The 15,783-nt window shown below is 29.7% G+C and overlaps 1 protein-coding gene across 1 annotated transcript; it reads right to left on the minus strand.

Annotated features, from left to right (window-relative positions):
* Positions 1-11,512: 11,512 nt before the first annotated feature.
* Positions 11,513-12,346, minus strand: LOC124358200. The gene has a single exon (XM_046810491.1). The coding sequence runs from the start codon at positions 12,344-12,346 to the stop codon at positions 11,513-11,515; it is 834 nt and encodes a 277-aa protein (XP_046666447.1).
* Positions 12,347-15,783: the final 3,437 nt, after the last annotated feature.

Below are 15,783 nucleotides of genomic sequence, written 5' to 3' on the forward strand. Positions count from 1 at the left end.
AACCTTGACAATGGCAGTTAGATAGTCTGAATGGGAACGGGACTATACAGGTTGAAGTGTAGGGGTAATTGAAAAAGTTAAATTGAACACAGATTAAATTATCACGGTATTGATCGACATCCGTTCTTTGTGAAAGTTATGTACTCGTATAAGTAAATACACGTAGTACACTTCATAGAGTTGTAAATATTGTGATTTGCATTCTCATTAAGTTATTTTAGAATTAGTGATTAATTTTATTTACATTTTATGTTTATAATTGAGTTTTTATGTCAAAAAGGTTTCTAAAAACACAAAATGAATTAATCTATTTTATACCAAACTCTTTTTACATATTTTAAAACTTTGTCTAAATATAATTGCTTACAGAATAGAATTCATATTCATTGTATTTAAATGTATGTGTTTAATTAAGATAATCGATTATTTATTCCAATAATGTTAAATCAAAAGTTTTTTTATAACTTTCTCTGAATCTGCTATTATTGTTTCAAAAAGATAGAGGATACTTTCATTCTAGAATAAGATAGACATTCTTTTAAGTACAATATTTTTATAGTTAAAAATCAATTTATGAGCATCATACGTTGATTTTCAATACATAAAATTGAAAATAACGGTTATTACAGTTTTTAGAAGTTTACTACGTTGTAAGTGTCTTAAACTCACTCATCCACTTACTCACCACTCCTCGCAAAGCTCCATACTTAGAGTAATCACACTATCTAGATTCTAGATAAAAATTACGTTTCAAGATATTGATAAAAAGTTTTTATTTTGAGATTTATTTTGAATAATAAACAGTAACCAATTTTAACATATAATGTTTAAATAGAGAAAAAGAGAAATTTATAATGTAGAAGGGAAATGTTTTTTTTACAGATTTTGTTTTCATATACAAGACTAAAACCATTTATAATGTAAAATATATGAACTTTTCTTGGTATTCAATGTGTATCTAGGGTTTGAACACAAATATTTACTGACAATAGTCATTTTAATACTACGTCATTATTATTTTTACAAACAAAAATTAGTATTTCTGCTAGTATTATTAAGTAATCACGTACAGTAATCAACTGGTATTACATTTACTATCAATGTAAGCTTAGGAGGTCTTAATAAGTAATAAGATAGAATTGCTGTTCATTCTATCAGTTACTGAGAGATTTAATCCCTCTTTTGCTATAAAAAGTTTACGCCAACACTTTAAATAGTGGTGTAGTTGCACTCTTGCATTAAATTAACTTTAGAACCCACTTGTTGGTTGTGTTTAGCATTTATATAAGGTAATACTGGATTCAGTTAAAACAACTTTTATTATTAGTTTTGATATTTTAAGTATTATACTTAGACCACTTAGGTTCTCCGATGGGAAAAACTAGTTTCTCGTTTTGTTATCATAGTTGATTATACCAAGAAATCCTTTGATAAGACTAAAGTTCTGAGTTCTAATGTTTTTTGACATTGACAAAACTTTGTAAGTAGGGAAACTATTTGAAACCTCTATTAATATTTATTTAATCATAAAGTTTTTATGCAAAACTAAACAGTTCTCGTAATTTTGCATTTTGTCTTATCACAATATTGATAAGATAAAATCTAATTTTATGCATGTAGATGCACAAACATTATCCTGTAGGAAGAAAGTGGTAAGCCTTTTATCACACATAGATTTTTATTGTAAATATAACTATCCAGATAAGTATTTTATTTTGAAAATGTTAAAAAATATTATCGTGTACAATGAACAACCCATTAAAGATTAATTAGCACAAAAACTAAATAGAGTACATCAAATCGATAAGTGTATTGCAGGAAAATGTACATGACAGAATGTGCTGTATTCTGTTTGCTGAGCTTTAATGGACTGAGAACTAGTTATTGGTTGTCGAGAGTGTTTGTAGAGAGTGCTGAATCGATATGTCGGATTCATAACGCTAAGTTGTAAAGTCTAGTTCCAAAATAACGGTTGGAGATCAATCGATGGTTAACAGTAGTGGAATTTTGTAGATTGTACGACTTCTATAAAAACTGGGTTGTTATTAACTTTACGTATGAGATATGTTTAAATGAAGATAAAAACGTTTTTTCAATATGCAAGTGAAAAAACCGAATTCGATTAACTATTAAAAAAAATAAGTATTAAAAAGGTAGAACCTATACATGCCTGCTGTACATGCACAAGCAGAAAATTAGATAGATAACAATTCACACATTTCAAATAATTTAAAACTTTTTTCACATTCATTTTATCCCCAGTATATTTTTTATTGACCTTCAAAAATTATTTTATAACTCATAATAAAGTTATTACAAAGTAATATTTTAACTTAAATAAAAAATGTGCTTGCCTTATTTTAAAGTGAATTCCTATGATATCATATTTATTCAAACAATAATACAACTTATAAAAAATGTTTACTACCAGTTGTAAAACTTTAAATATATTTGTAAAATTTTAAATTTCATATAAGTTTTTCTTCACTTTGGGTTAAAAACATATATTTCATTAACATTTACTTTAATATCTAACACTTATTTAATAAATTATACAGTTGTACAGTCATACCACAATTTTTTAAAAGTATATTTTGAACCATATAACTATAACTGTTTCAGAATGAGATCAGCATAACTAAAAAGAGTCCAATATTTTAAATTAATTAAAGTGAATTATTATAACACATATTGTGTAATAATGTGATTTTGTATTTTAAGTAATATTGAAATGTGTTAAATAAATCATTTGAAATCGTGTTTAATTCTAAAATAACAGAATTTATAAGGTTTGTAAATTATTAATACTGATAAATATATTTTTCAGTTTATTTTAGCTTGTTAATATTTTATATACATATACTGTATATATGAAACTATAATAACTACTAACAAGCTAAAATAAATTGAAAAGTATATTTAATAATACAAGTTTATATATTATATAATAATACTCAATGCTGTAGAGTTATAGTTATTATAGTACAGTAATTTTAAATATTTTTAAAAATAAATATGTAACAGAAATTAATTGTATAATTAAAAAAACAGGTTTTAAATAAATGATTCCTTTATATGATTTCAAAATTAGTATAAGAAGTTTTCGGACACATTATTTTTAAATCCTGCCTGAACTCTTGTTCAAACGGTTTTAATTTTAAGTAAATGTTTACAGTGCTCATTCGTTTACAACCTAATTTATAAAAAATGACTTACAACAGTTTAACAAATGATTATTCCGCTTAATGGGTATGAAATTGTTCTTAATTTACACAAATTCTTTATTATTTTATTCAATTTAGATTTGTTGTCTTAATTGATAGTTCTACGTTTAAACATATTATGGATAAGTATTATTAACATTATTGCATACTTTAATACATTCTTAAAATATCCATATCAATCTTTATTGTTTAATTGATACAAGACTTTATGATTGTAGCTGTAAAAAAAACACTAATAAAGATTAATTTATTATTGACTAGGCATTCGCTTGGCCTGGGTTATAACTTATAATTTGTTTGAAGATTGTTTTAGACGATTGTCAAGGAAACTTATATTTATAAATAATTTTTCCAGACATTCAGTGATACCAGCAAACGGTCAGTGATACAAAAAATCAATAAGATTACGTATCAATATCTGAAATCTGATCTCTTCTTTTGGTGAGTAACTAATCTAACACATAATTAAAATCTAAAAAACAATTTTAAAACATCACACCAGACGTTGTGACACGCATAAGTCAGGAATCACAACCACCATGTTGTGTGTACTTTATTACCCTAAAACGTGTATTTAATAAAATATAAAGCACAACTCTAATATTATTAAAACCAAACTACAGATTACATTACAAGAGGTGTGCATTCGGCGACCAACCACCTACGACTGATAGAACTTAGTTATGTTTAGTTAAAGAGCCCCTGTATTCTTTTTGCTCCTTTCAGAGGCTTAGAAATAGAATCATTAATATTTTTCCTGGACAAGGAAAATAATGAAACTATTTTAAATGTAGTCTGTGTGTATCTGTTAAGAAAAAAAGGATAGCCAGGTTTCTTTTTTACTTGGAAAAACATTTTATACATGTCATATTCAAATGCAATAGTATAACGACTTGGATTGTAGATATTAATATTCCGTAGTATTAATATTTAAAGTATCAATAATACATCCAAGACGATATAAAATATTTTTTGATTAGTAAGCTCCTAGTGAATATTAATTACAATTTATTACTAAATTTGTTAACTATTAAATATTATCTGGTTTGTCTATAATAAGAACCACAGTTCTAAATAAAATAATGGATTTATTTTAAACTGGCAAATTAATAAGTTCAACGTTTCCGAATTTTTACCACTCTATATTCCACAATGAATTGACAAACCTTTTAGTAAATTTAAAAGTTCCTTTGGCAAGAAAATAAAATATTAATCAAATATATCAAACTAAAAAACAGAGCTCTCTTCTAAAATAAAATAATGAAGTTTTAAAATAAAAATCAAATACTACTTGGAAATAACTAACATAAAAATGTTCACTTCTAAGTACACTCAAAATTCAAAATAAAAATTTAAACTTCTCTTTCCACTAGTTGTACCCTAACTTTCAAGTCTCTGCAATTCAGATTACAACTCTCTCTAACAATTATTAAAGTTTAATTAATTACCAATTAACAATTCACTATAAAACAGTTCCAATTAAATATTAATAAATTACCAAATCCCTATTAAAGTTATTAACTAAGTTCAAATTTAATTCACTTTTCTTGCAAGTATGAAGCAAATGTAACTTGTATGATTCTATTATGCTCTATTGTTCCTCGAGAATAAGTTATTTAGATTGCTTTGTAGTTTCTATGAATTTAATTTTTTCCTCAAAATCCCTTGCGGAAAAAAATTTAAGAAATACGGTGCACTGTAATCAACTTAATCACGAAAATAACCAAAAGAAGGGCGAAAATTATGAGCGGGCGCTTAAATACTTCCCTTTCCAATCAGTTTTGCAGGACATCCGTGGTGTTCTCTCATTGGTCCAGCTGTATCAAACCAGGAGAACAATAATCGCAAGAAGACAAGTTCTAATCAACTCAAGGCAGTCAACCTGCCTTCCTAACAATTTAAAACTACTAGTACTAACTTGCCAAAGGATTACGTGTTCGTTTTTACCCTGATTTTTCACAATCTAATCTAAAATTAAATCCCAATATTTCGATACCAAAATTGTCATTTAATTTAAGTTTTAATTAAAAAAATAAATCAATGTAGCTTTAAAAAACGCTACAAATAGCTATTGCGATTGAAACTTAAATGTTTAAAAATGAGTAGAGAATTTTTAAATTTAAAATTTTTGGTGAAGTATAAACCTCCAGTAAAGAAACTAAATCGATTAAAAAGTACTCTTTTTGGTGTTTGTTGCTGCAAAACACGGATGCTTGTCAAATATATTATTTTGTTGAAGGAAAACAGAGAAATAATTCATTTATGTGTTATGAAATGGGGTTTCTAGGTAAAATTTAATGGGAGTAGCTAAATAACATCGATGTTTGATTATAACTGAGTGTTTTCAATTGTAAATTTATCAACGTTTACAATTAAACGTACAATTGGAAGGGGAGGAAGTAGAAAATAACATTGAGACAACCAAAAATATGTTATAAATCATGGATTTGTATTCGATGTAAAGTAAGGATCAGACCATATGTAAAAATTTAAATTCTAAAGTATGAAATTAGATACAATTATCCTTTCTAAACTTCAACGAACAACAATTATAATATTATGAAAGTAATATATTTTACAGTTTAACTAGGATTTAAATTTAAAGTACTATTCATCTTTTTTTTAATAAAAGTTTAATATTGTTGTATTTACATTATTTTGGTTTATTATAATATTTATTTGAGAGACTGATTTGGTTCTAGCTTTCTTAACATTAATGCTACAGGAAAAAGCAAATAACAGTTCCTTACAACTTGTATTTTGATAAGTCTACCAAAGCAAGCTTTGTCCTGGTTCTCTGGTAATGAGGGTGCAATTAAACATATGCTCTAACTAAACAGAATGGTTTACAAAAAAAACCTTTAATGTTATAACATAAAGTTTTAAACTTTATATCGTGTTTTTGCACAGTTCTTTATAAAGTGCTGTGCAAAGCGTACGACGCATATATTGTTTGATAAGAACTCTTTGCCTCTTAATAATAAATTAACAGTTCCTTCCAGCATTTAGTAGTTTGAAGTAAAATATAAACTACTTATATTAACAACGGTATATAAAATTTTAAAGGTGAGTGATGTCATTCACATCTTAGAACTATAATGACGAAATATCCTATTTGGTGCTGCACGCTTACATGATTCTTCGACACTGAATCGTACAGGGTTATATTTTAAGCTTTAAAACTATAATGATTTCAGAAAACACTAACTACATTACACTAATATAATAATAATAATATTATTATTATATATTTGGGGTTAGTTTCAGTTTTCAGTAAGTAAGAGCAGCTATGACAAGCAAGCTCCCTGCGTGTTACCTCCCTCTCATTGCGCATTTGGCATTACCCCGCACGTAGTTTATTGCATACAATTTTACAACAATACATGTCGCATTTTCTGTGAATGCCATGAAACTTCAATAGGAATACGGAGAAGGTAATTGGATGAAGAACTATTTCAAAGAAGCAGTTACAGCTATTTATAAAAGGAAAGGGAGGGCAAAGATTGTTTAGAGCACGCAAGGAAGAAATAAAGTTATATAGGTATAGAAAATCACTATAGCAAAGTAGAAACAACAGTTTGGATCACCAGCGTCCAAGGCTGATTTTGGTTCCAAAAGAACTGAAATAGGTTATAGTCGCTGTGTTATGGTAGCGAGGTAAAAATGCCATCTTAACATGTTTTAGTTTTGCGGGGTCCACCAGTTTTTGTATTTCCTCGTGCAAGGATATCGCTGAGAATCAATATTACTTCAAAAATAGTTATTGCAACATAGAATTATTATTTGAGTTGTTTCGGCATTTTATATAACACTCAGACTAGACAATAATTGTAGGCATATAACACTGATTATTTATTTACAACTTCTGTAAGAAGTATGAAATCTTTATGGTAACCTCCCCCCTCTCCGACAACTAGCTCAAGCTACAGCTAATAAACCTGATATTGTGTTTCTCTATAAAATCTGCCTTCAACAGAGAGTGTGATTTCTTAATTAGAAACCAAAGTTTAACAAAGTACGAGTTACCGTAACTTAAGCTTTTTGAAAATGTTACTACTACTGATACATAGACACATTTACACTATTGATAAACTGTCCAAAACACTAAATATAAGAAAAGCCTAAAGGGATGGGAAAATCAAGAGAAAAAAACCTAACGATACAATTCGGCTGAAGAACTTAACTAAGAAAACTGTGTGAATATGTATGACAACAAAATGGACGTTACCCAGAAGTTTTCAAAGATCCCAAGTAACACGAGTGTTATTAAAGCAAACGCTATGTAATCTACAGTTGAATGGTGTTTAACAAAAGCTTTAATTAACATTATCAAATGATTTGCATACCACATTGTGCAAATGGTGTCTTTAATTAGATAACTAACTTCGTCTGTTAAAGTTGTATTTTCTCTTCAAGTAAAAATTAATCATGCCTTAAAATGTAATAGTTTCCACTAAATTGTTACCTACTTATATCATTAGCAATATGAACGTTTTCAGGGCAAAATAATTAAAATTAATGATACATTGATTTGGTATTAAATTTCTTTTATATAGTTCTTTACTGTGGCAGATTTGCGGATAGGAAGGGTACTTTTCCAGTAAATATGGACATTTTGACTTAACAATACAAATGTGTACTAGAATAAGAATAAGAAGAATAAGAATATGTTTATTTTCTCCTTTTCTCAAAAGAACACATACATTAACAATTTAAGTATAGAATACAAAAACAACACTTGCCAGGCTGCCTCCTAAACAAAATAAACTTTTACACTTATATAATGCTTAGCAGCTAAAAAATAAATAAATAAAGAGTAAAAATTTAAGTATCTAAACTAACATTTTAAAACATAATAAATTTTTCGAGACAATTAACTAAGGAGAAAATAAATAGGGCCCCTAAGGTTTGAAAACCTGTTTTGGGGTTCCATCATAATATTAAACAAAATAACTAAGAGAACATCCATAGCGGCAACTAAATTGTAACAACGTTGTTTCCCTAACATTACTAAAAATCATATGAATTTTAACCACACCACTACTACATATGAAAACAAGAGATGTGTGCTTAGTTGTTAAAAAGAAAATATATAGAAAATTAAAAACTATTCTGCTATAGTAAATGTACTTATAACATAACGTTACAAGATATACCACTTAAAACTAACTTAAATTGCTACTGTTAAATACCCTTAGCGGTTTTATTTTAATGTCAAAAACAGATCTTCAATGTTTTTATAATTATATAGCCATTTTTTTGTTTCCTTCAAAAACTTATTTAAACCTTCTATCTGCCTAATGGTTTTCGGTAATTTGTTAAACAATTTTGGACCTATATAGTTATATGATTTGACATAAAATGTTGTTTTAGGTTTAGATATTTGGAATTCATTAGCATTTCGTAATCTTTGCTTGTTTAAGTTCTTTAAGTTCCTATTCCCGATAAAAAAGTTTTTTAATACTGCAAAAACGTACAAATGTCGCAAAGGAAGAATTTTTAAGTTTACAAAACAAGGGTGAGAAGGTTCTCTAATACTTTTTTCGAGATTAATCTAACAAAATGCTTCTGAATTACAATTAAAGAGTTTAGAGAAGTTTTATAAGTTCCACCCCAACAAACAACTCCATACTGCAGTCTACTTTGAACTAATGAAAAATGTAAAGAGCGCAAAGTTTGCAAGGGACACATGTTTCGTAGAAAGTAAAACAGCCTAACACCTGATATTAATTTTGCCTTTAAATTTAATATATGTTTTTTCCAGTTTAGCGCATTATCTAATGTAACACCTAGATATTTTATTTCATTTTTCTCCTCTATTTCTGAACATTCAGAACACGAGCTGCTACTTACTAAACAACTTAAACAGTTGTAGGTTAGCCTTATCTTCGGAGAGTCCTTCCTTTTAAGTGAAAAATTCATGTAATTAGTTTTTTCGGTACTTAACACAAGATTATGTTTTGAAAACCACCACTTTATACATTTTAAATCAAGATTCATTTGGCTTTCGATATTATTTAATGTGCTACTTGAATAAAAAAAGGCAGTATCATCCGCAAATGCTGTAACTTGTCCTTTAAAATTTGCTGTGCATAAATCATTTATATATATTATAAAGAGAATTGACCCAAGAACAGAGCCTTGTGGTACCCCATATACAATTTTGCCCATGCTACTTAAAACTCCATCAATTCTAACACACTGTTTTCTATCTGTCAAATCACTTTTAAACCAATCATAAGCAACTCCACGTACACCACAATTATACAACTTTTTTAAAAGAATGTTGTGATCAACAGTGTCAAATGCTTTTTTTATATCTAAAAAAAGTGCACTAACAAATAAATTATTGTTAATCCCCTCTGTGACTGAGCTTACGAGTTTTAGTAACGCGTTTTCCGTACTCTTCCCACTTCTAAAACCAAATTGGTTAATACTAAAAAACTTTGTTTTCTCTAAGAACTTCAATAGTTTTTCTTTCATAATTTTCTCTATTATTTTTGAGAAGGTAGAAATTAAGGATATTGGTCTGAACTGACTACAAAGTAAAGTTGAACCTTTCTTATGAATTGGTATAACAACCGCTTGCTTTAATTTTGACGGAAAAACTCCCGTAGAAAAACTAAGATTAATTATATAAGTAAAAACATTAACAATTGTATGAGAAATGTTTTTAAGCAAAAAAGAATAGATTCCATCAATTCCAGGAGATTTTCCATTTTGTAATGAATTAATTGCTTGTAGTACATCTTCTCTTAAAACTGGCCCTATCATAATAGAACATTTCTCTTGATAAAAATTAAATACATTCTTATATGCACTATTTTCAAAGCTGACTGGTTTTGGTTGCCTATCTATAACTTCATCTACTACAGATAAAAAATATTTGTTAAACTCATTAGCAACTTCTTCTGGCTTAGTAATAACTTCATTATTTACACTTAAACAAAAAGGCTTGTTTGTGCGCTTTTGTTGGCCAGTAACCTCACCAACTATTTTCCATGTTGCCTTACTATTACCCTTACTGCTTTCAAACTTATTACTATAATACTCGCGCTTAACAAGTTCTATATCTGTTTTTAATTTGTTTCGGTATCTAATATAATAATTTTTAAATGGATCGTTTACCGGTCTATTCCTTGTTTTTTTATAAAGCTCATTTCGTTTTTTTATTCTTTTACATATATTATCATTTATCCATGGTTTGAGTTTAGTAAATTTCGAACTAACCGCTACCTCTTTTTTACATTGTTTAATATACTGTAAAAGTTTACCTTCAAACAAGTCGTAGGCAGCAGAAGCATCCTGCTGATTGTAAACAGGAGCCCAGTCAGTGTCACCTAGCAGACCGATCAGCCGGTCATAGTCAAGGCGGGTCACAGTGCACTGGTCCCCCAGCTCACTGCTCGCACACACTCCACCACAACTCAACCTCACAGCCGTCATGTAGTGATCGGTGATCTGTCTCCTGATTACTATAGCTTCTACACTAGTCATGTCTTTACATTCTACTCTGGCAAAAACATGATCAATACATGTCCGTGTCTGGTCTGTTTCGCGTGTAACTTCATGTATAAGAGACTCAAGTCCGCAACTGGCCATTAATGCTTTGTAGCTATCAATATCGTTATCTACTTTAAAAAGATCTAAATTCATGTCACCAATAATTAAAAGATTTTTTGACTCTGTTTCTTTACAAGAATTGAGTAAATATCGTCTTAATTCGTAAACAAAATTTGTAATACTATATTCATGTAATCTGTAAACTGCAATTAAAACATATTCTAAATCATATATTCTTAATCTAACTTTCAAAATGTCTGCTGACTGAAATTTAATTCTTTCATAATGAAAGCTATTAAAAAAATTGCTTTTGAAAAATATAGCAACACCACCAGATCTGTAGCTCTCATTTGAGTGTACTATTAAATCATAGTTAGATATTTGATAAAAATCTGATTCATCTATACCTATCCAAATTTCAGTTAAAATAATGATTTCTGGTAACTTTTTCCAAGAAGAAATTTCCGCTATAAATTCATCAAAATTTTTTCGCATACTACGAATATTTTGCTGAATAATACTTACACTATTTTTCCCTCCTACATTGTCAGTAAAATAACTCTCATTTAGGTTGAAATTCTGCATTTTAAACTAAAAGAAAAAGGAAAACTGTGTCAAATGTATATTGTGTATTATCTACAAATTTACTTTTTCTTATTAATAAAATTGTTACATTATAAAGTTTTACTTTAAACCAGTTCGAGAAAGGAAAAAAATGCTTAAATCTACAACTTATCAAGGTCAGCCTGGGTTTTAATTTGAATTACAGCAGATCCTTCTTCCTTACGCAGCAGGATGTTGCCGTTGCGCAGCCAGATGTACTTGTAGCCGCGGTCCCTCTTGAGCATCCTCGCCTTGGCCAGCAGCTTCCTCCTCATCGGTGACAGAGACTCGTTCAAGTACACGGGAACGTCCGACGGCCTGTCAAGACTAAGGTGACGAGTGGAAAAGTCCTTCTTCCTCTCACGTCTCTTCTGCAGGAGCGCCTCCCTGTCCAGACGACGGACGAACTTCACGATGATACCTCGTGGTCCTCTATAACCGCTGTCTTTCTGGCCCAATCTGTGGCAAGTGTCTATCATCTCCTCGCTGACATCCATGCCCAGTGCGCGACCAACGTCCTTGACAATATCCAGAACATTTTCATTTTTTTCTTCGGGAATTCCCTGGATCTCCAGACAGTTCCTCCGCGAGTACTGCTCCATGTCATCCACTCTGATTTCCAGTTCATCAACCTTTTTCTTTAAGTTACCATTCTCCAACTCCAAATCGACAACTCTCTTCGAAAACTCCTCTATTTTCTGTAAAGCGCTTTGAAGTGACTGAGCGTTTTCCTCAAGTTTGACATGTAGAGCCTCATAAGAAGTGTTGAAGTCTTGCTTGGTTGCTTTTTGGTCCTCTCGGATGTCATTAAGCACCTTCATCATGTCCTCAAGTGTAAGTTTGCCATCCTGCACACTCGTCTCCAACCTCATGCTTTTCCTGCGTTCGTTGTTGCAAGAGTTACACCTCCACACTGAGTTCAGCTCCTCCAAGCAATCTACATCCGCCTGACTCATGTTCACACACCTAGCGTGAAAACTCGACTGACAATCAGCACAAACGAGTTTTAACTGACTTCTCTTAATAGCACTCAAACAAACTTTACATGAAGCCATTTTCAAAACAAAGAAAAGAAGAAAGTTTTCAAAACTAAGTATTAAAATAAAGTATAGCAATTCGGCACTAGCAATCAAGCTTATACAAGTAAGCACACATGCAGTATAGCTACGGAACGGGAACACTGATAAGAGAGCTTAGCCGCGATACGTCCGCTCCGCTTGGACTCCGACTCATTACTGACTATTTATTTCTAACATTACCAAGTTGAACGAACGCTTTCTTTTTCTTCTGATCAAAATCCAGTTTTATTCCAAATTCTAATTCATTGACGTTATCAGATACCGTTTATTGTTCTGAAAAATACCCCAAAGAGTTAAACTCAAATAAATGTGTCATTAATTCATAAATGTATAACTGCAATTTATAACTTAAAAACAAGAATTCGTAAAATATTAAACAAATACAAAGAAATGCATACTTAAAACTACTTTCAAAAGTATTAAACTTTGCTCAAACTTACTTTATAATTCTATTTAAAATTGAATTAAATTTTCGAATCAGATTGGTAGTTAAATTCTCTAAGTGCGATCAGAATGGTATTTATAATGTGGACTGGAATATGCGGCGATAGTTTAATGACAGTACTCTTATAATAATAATATTATCAAAACGAGGGACAAGAGCAAATTTTCAATAATATTCATAGTTCACAGCAAAATTACGAGCTCGTACTTTAAAGCTTTACGGATGACTCTGACAATAAGAGCAGGAATAGATTAACAGTTTCAAAGCATCTGGAAACTTGTGGTAACGTTGAACATAGTTTGAAACCCATTGAATTGTTGCTACGTCATAGTTTACTGATATTAAATAGTGACAGTCCTACGAAATATTACGGGGAATCGGAACGAATCAAAGGAAAATAAGAATATTATTCCGAAAATAGGTGAAAAAATATTTAAAGTTTACACAATGTCTAATTGAGGTATATGAGCAGTTCAGATAAGCAAAATAAAATAACTTTAGTAAATTTTATTTAGATCTAATAATTCCGCCTTCTTAAAACATTATTAGAGTGTATGTATAAGTTTGCATTACAGGGAAGTTCTGTCCACTTACGGTTCTTTTTTTAACATAGTATTGTGTGTTGTAGAGTATTTTTGTGTATATATCGTGTGGTTCCTGCCACACAAAAAGAATCAGAAAGAAGATTTAGACTAATAAGTGAATAATGAGCGTAATACTACAAGTTATACGGTATAATTTCAATTTTTTTATCAATCCAAAGATACTCTAAACACAGGTTCGTTAAAGAAAGATTTCTTATAGGACCGGGAAGATACCTAGCTAAACCCACACAAATAACATGATATCTTGATGAAAATAATACATAGGCCTTAGGGAAATACAAAAAAATGTGGTTTTAATCGTAAAATATAGCTTTCCACTGAGTCTAGGGAGTGTTTGTGGTACAGTATCTCTAGAAATAAATACATGACGCTGCAATGTTAATGCCCTAGAACCCAAGTTAGGGGTTGGAATGACGACAGCTGCTCTGCGCTTAAATATTTAACTTTGTTATCTACTTTACAACAAAAATATCTCATGTGATTATAGAACTAAAATGGCTCTGCTGAACTTTTAAATCTATTTTTGAGTTATAAATATTTCCTAATTACTATAGCTGCATTACAAATATATATAAAATGAAGTGCGGTATATATTTTACATGAATTTGTAACGGACGTTAATATATGTTTTTTCCAAAGGGTTATTTAATTTTATGCATGATATAAATTATATTTATTTGCTGTAATGTGACATAATAAAATAATATATGTGCACTAAATATTATCAGCCACCAATGTAATAATTTTTGTCCTTTATTTCATACAAAATTACATCTTGGTTGATTGGGAAGTGTCTACATCTGTGACCATTGTTAATGTAAATATTATATTTAATAATATTTATTAATTAGAAATGATATAAAGATCTAATGATGCCTGCAGTTTTATATATATATATATATATATATATATATTTATATTTATATTATAATATGTCACTCACTGAAACATTATAAAATCGATCCAGCCAGTAGTTTTGATTTATTCATTACTGCCCGTGGCCCGCACGTGTTCAATTTGGAGTAACACTATGCCCCTTTCTCTATACCATGAAGATTTCCTGCTATCTTAGGAATATCTAAATTCATACCTACATTACTTATTTACTTTTTATATTATTGTCTATTTATTTAATTTTACAACAATTATTACATTACAGAATGTCTTTATATACAACGTTCACAGCTTTCTTGTCATTAGACAATAAAAACATGATTTCTCTAGAGGTTACTCTTGAAAGAGCGACATACAGTTGGCCATGTACAATCAACGCTCAAATGTAAGCCTGCATCGATGAAGGTTTAACCCTGCGACTTATTAATGGTCATTTCAAAAGATGTCTTTACCGGAAACTGTCAACTTTTAAATTGGAAGGGTAAATCCGATGGTATCAGAGGGATTCGGGGAATCAATATATATTCTCCGGTACCGCATCCTGTGAGAATTGTGCACTCTATTATGAAAGTGTTTAGTGATTTTACCAGCAAACGCGTGCCATTGCAAAGAAGTTTCTTAATAAAATAACAGGACAACCTACTTTCAACACCATTTTGTGAGGAGGGAGTCCAGACGGGTTCAAAGAGTTTAGAAATTCTTTAGGAAAATGAACAGCTTCTTCCAAGTCGAGAACAGTATCGACCGAGTAGTATATTTTCGTCGGCGCATCAATCTTTGAAAGAATCAAGTTATTTACCTTATCTACTTGTTCGTTAGTTGGTGACACAATCGCTCTTTCTTTAAACCAAGATATTGTCTTACAACTTATGTTATTAAAGTCAGGATAGACATTGCTGACTAACTCTTGGATGTTGTCTATCAAAACACAAAGGTTTTCCAGGTTAATCCTTCCTTCACTTAAAAAAATTTACTCAGTTCTATATGTATGATTATTTATACACAAATTGCCATATTATTAGTAATAAAATGCCGCAGTAAAAAATATCTAAATCCTTACCATTTAGAAACAAAAGATAATTGGCATTTATAAAAAACAAAAGATACCTATTATTCTATTCAGTTCTTTTTTTTAAACTGAAATACCTTAACTTTAACAATTAAAATTGTTTAAATTAACAAATTACATTAAAAATACTTAAAAAATAATTTGCTATTCGTTTGAATAAAAACAAAAGATAATCAACAATCATCAACAACAAAAGATACCTATTCTAGTAAGTTCTCTTTCTGAACTTAAATAACTCACCTTAAATTACGATTTTTGAAAACAATTTCCCTAATATTAAATTGATTTATATTTAATATAA

The sequence above is a fragment of the Homalodisca vitripennis genome, chromosome 3, assembly GCF_021130785.1.
Source record: "Homalodisca vitripennis isolate AUS2020 chromosome 3, UT_GWSS_2.1, whole genome shotgun sequence".
In the NCBI taxonomy this organism is placed as follows: Eukaryota; Metazoa; Arthropoda; class Insecta; order Hemiptera; family Cicadellidae; genus Homalodisca; species Homalodisca vitripennis.

Coding starts and splice junctions, on each gene's coding strand:
- LOC124358200 (XM_046810491.1), bottom strand. CDS start 12,346: ATGAGTCAGGCGGATGTAGATTGCTTGGAGGAGCTGAACTCAGTGTGG.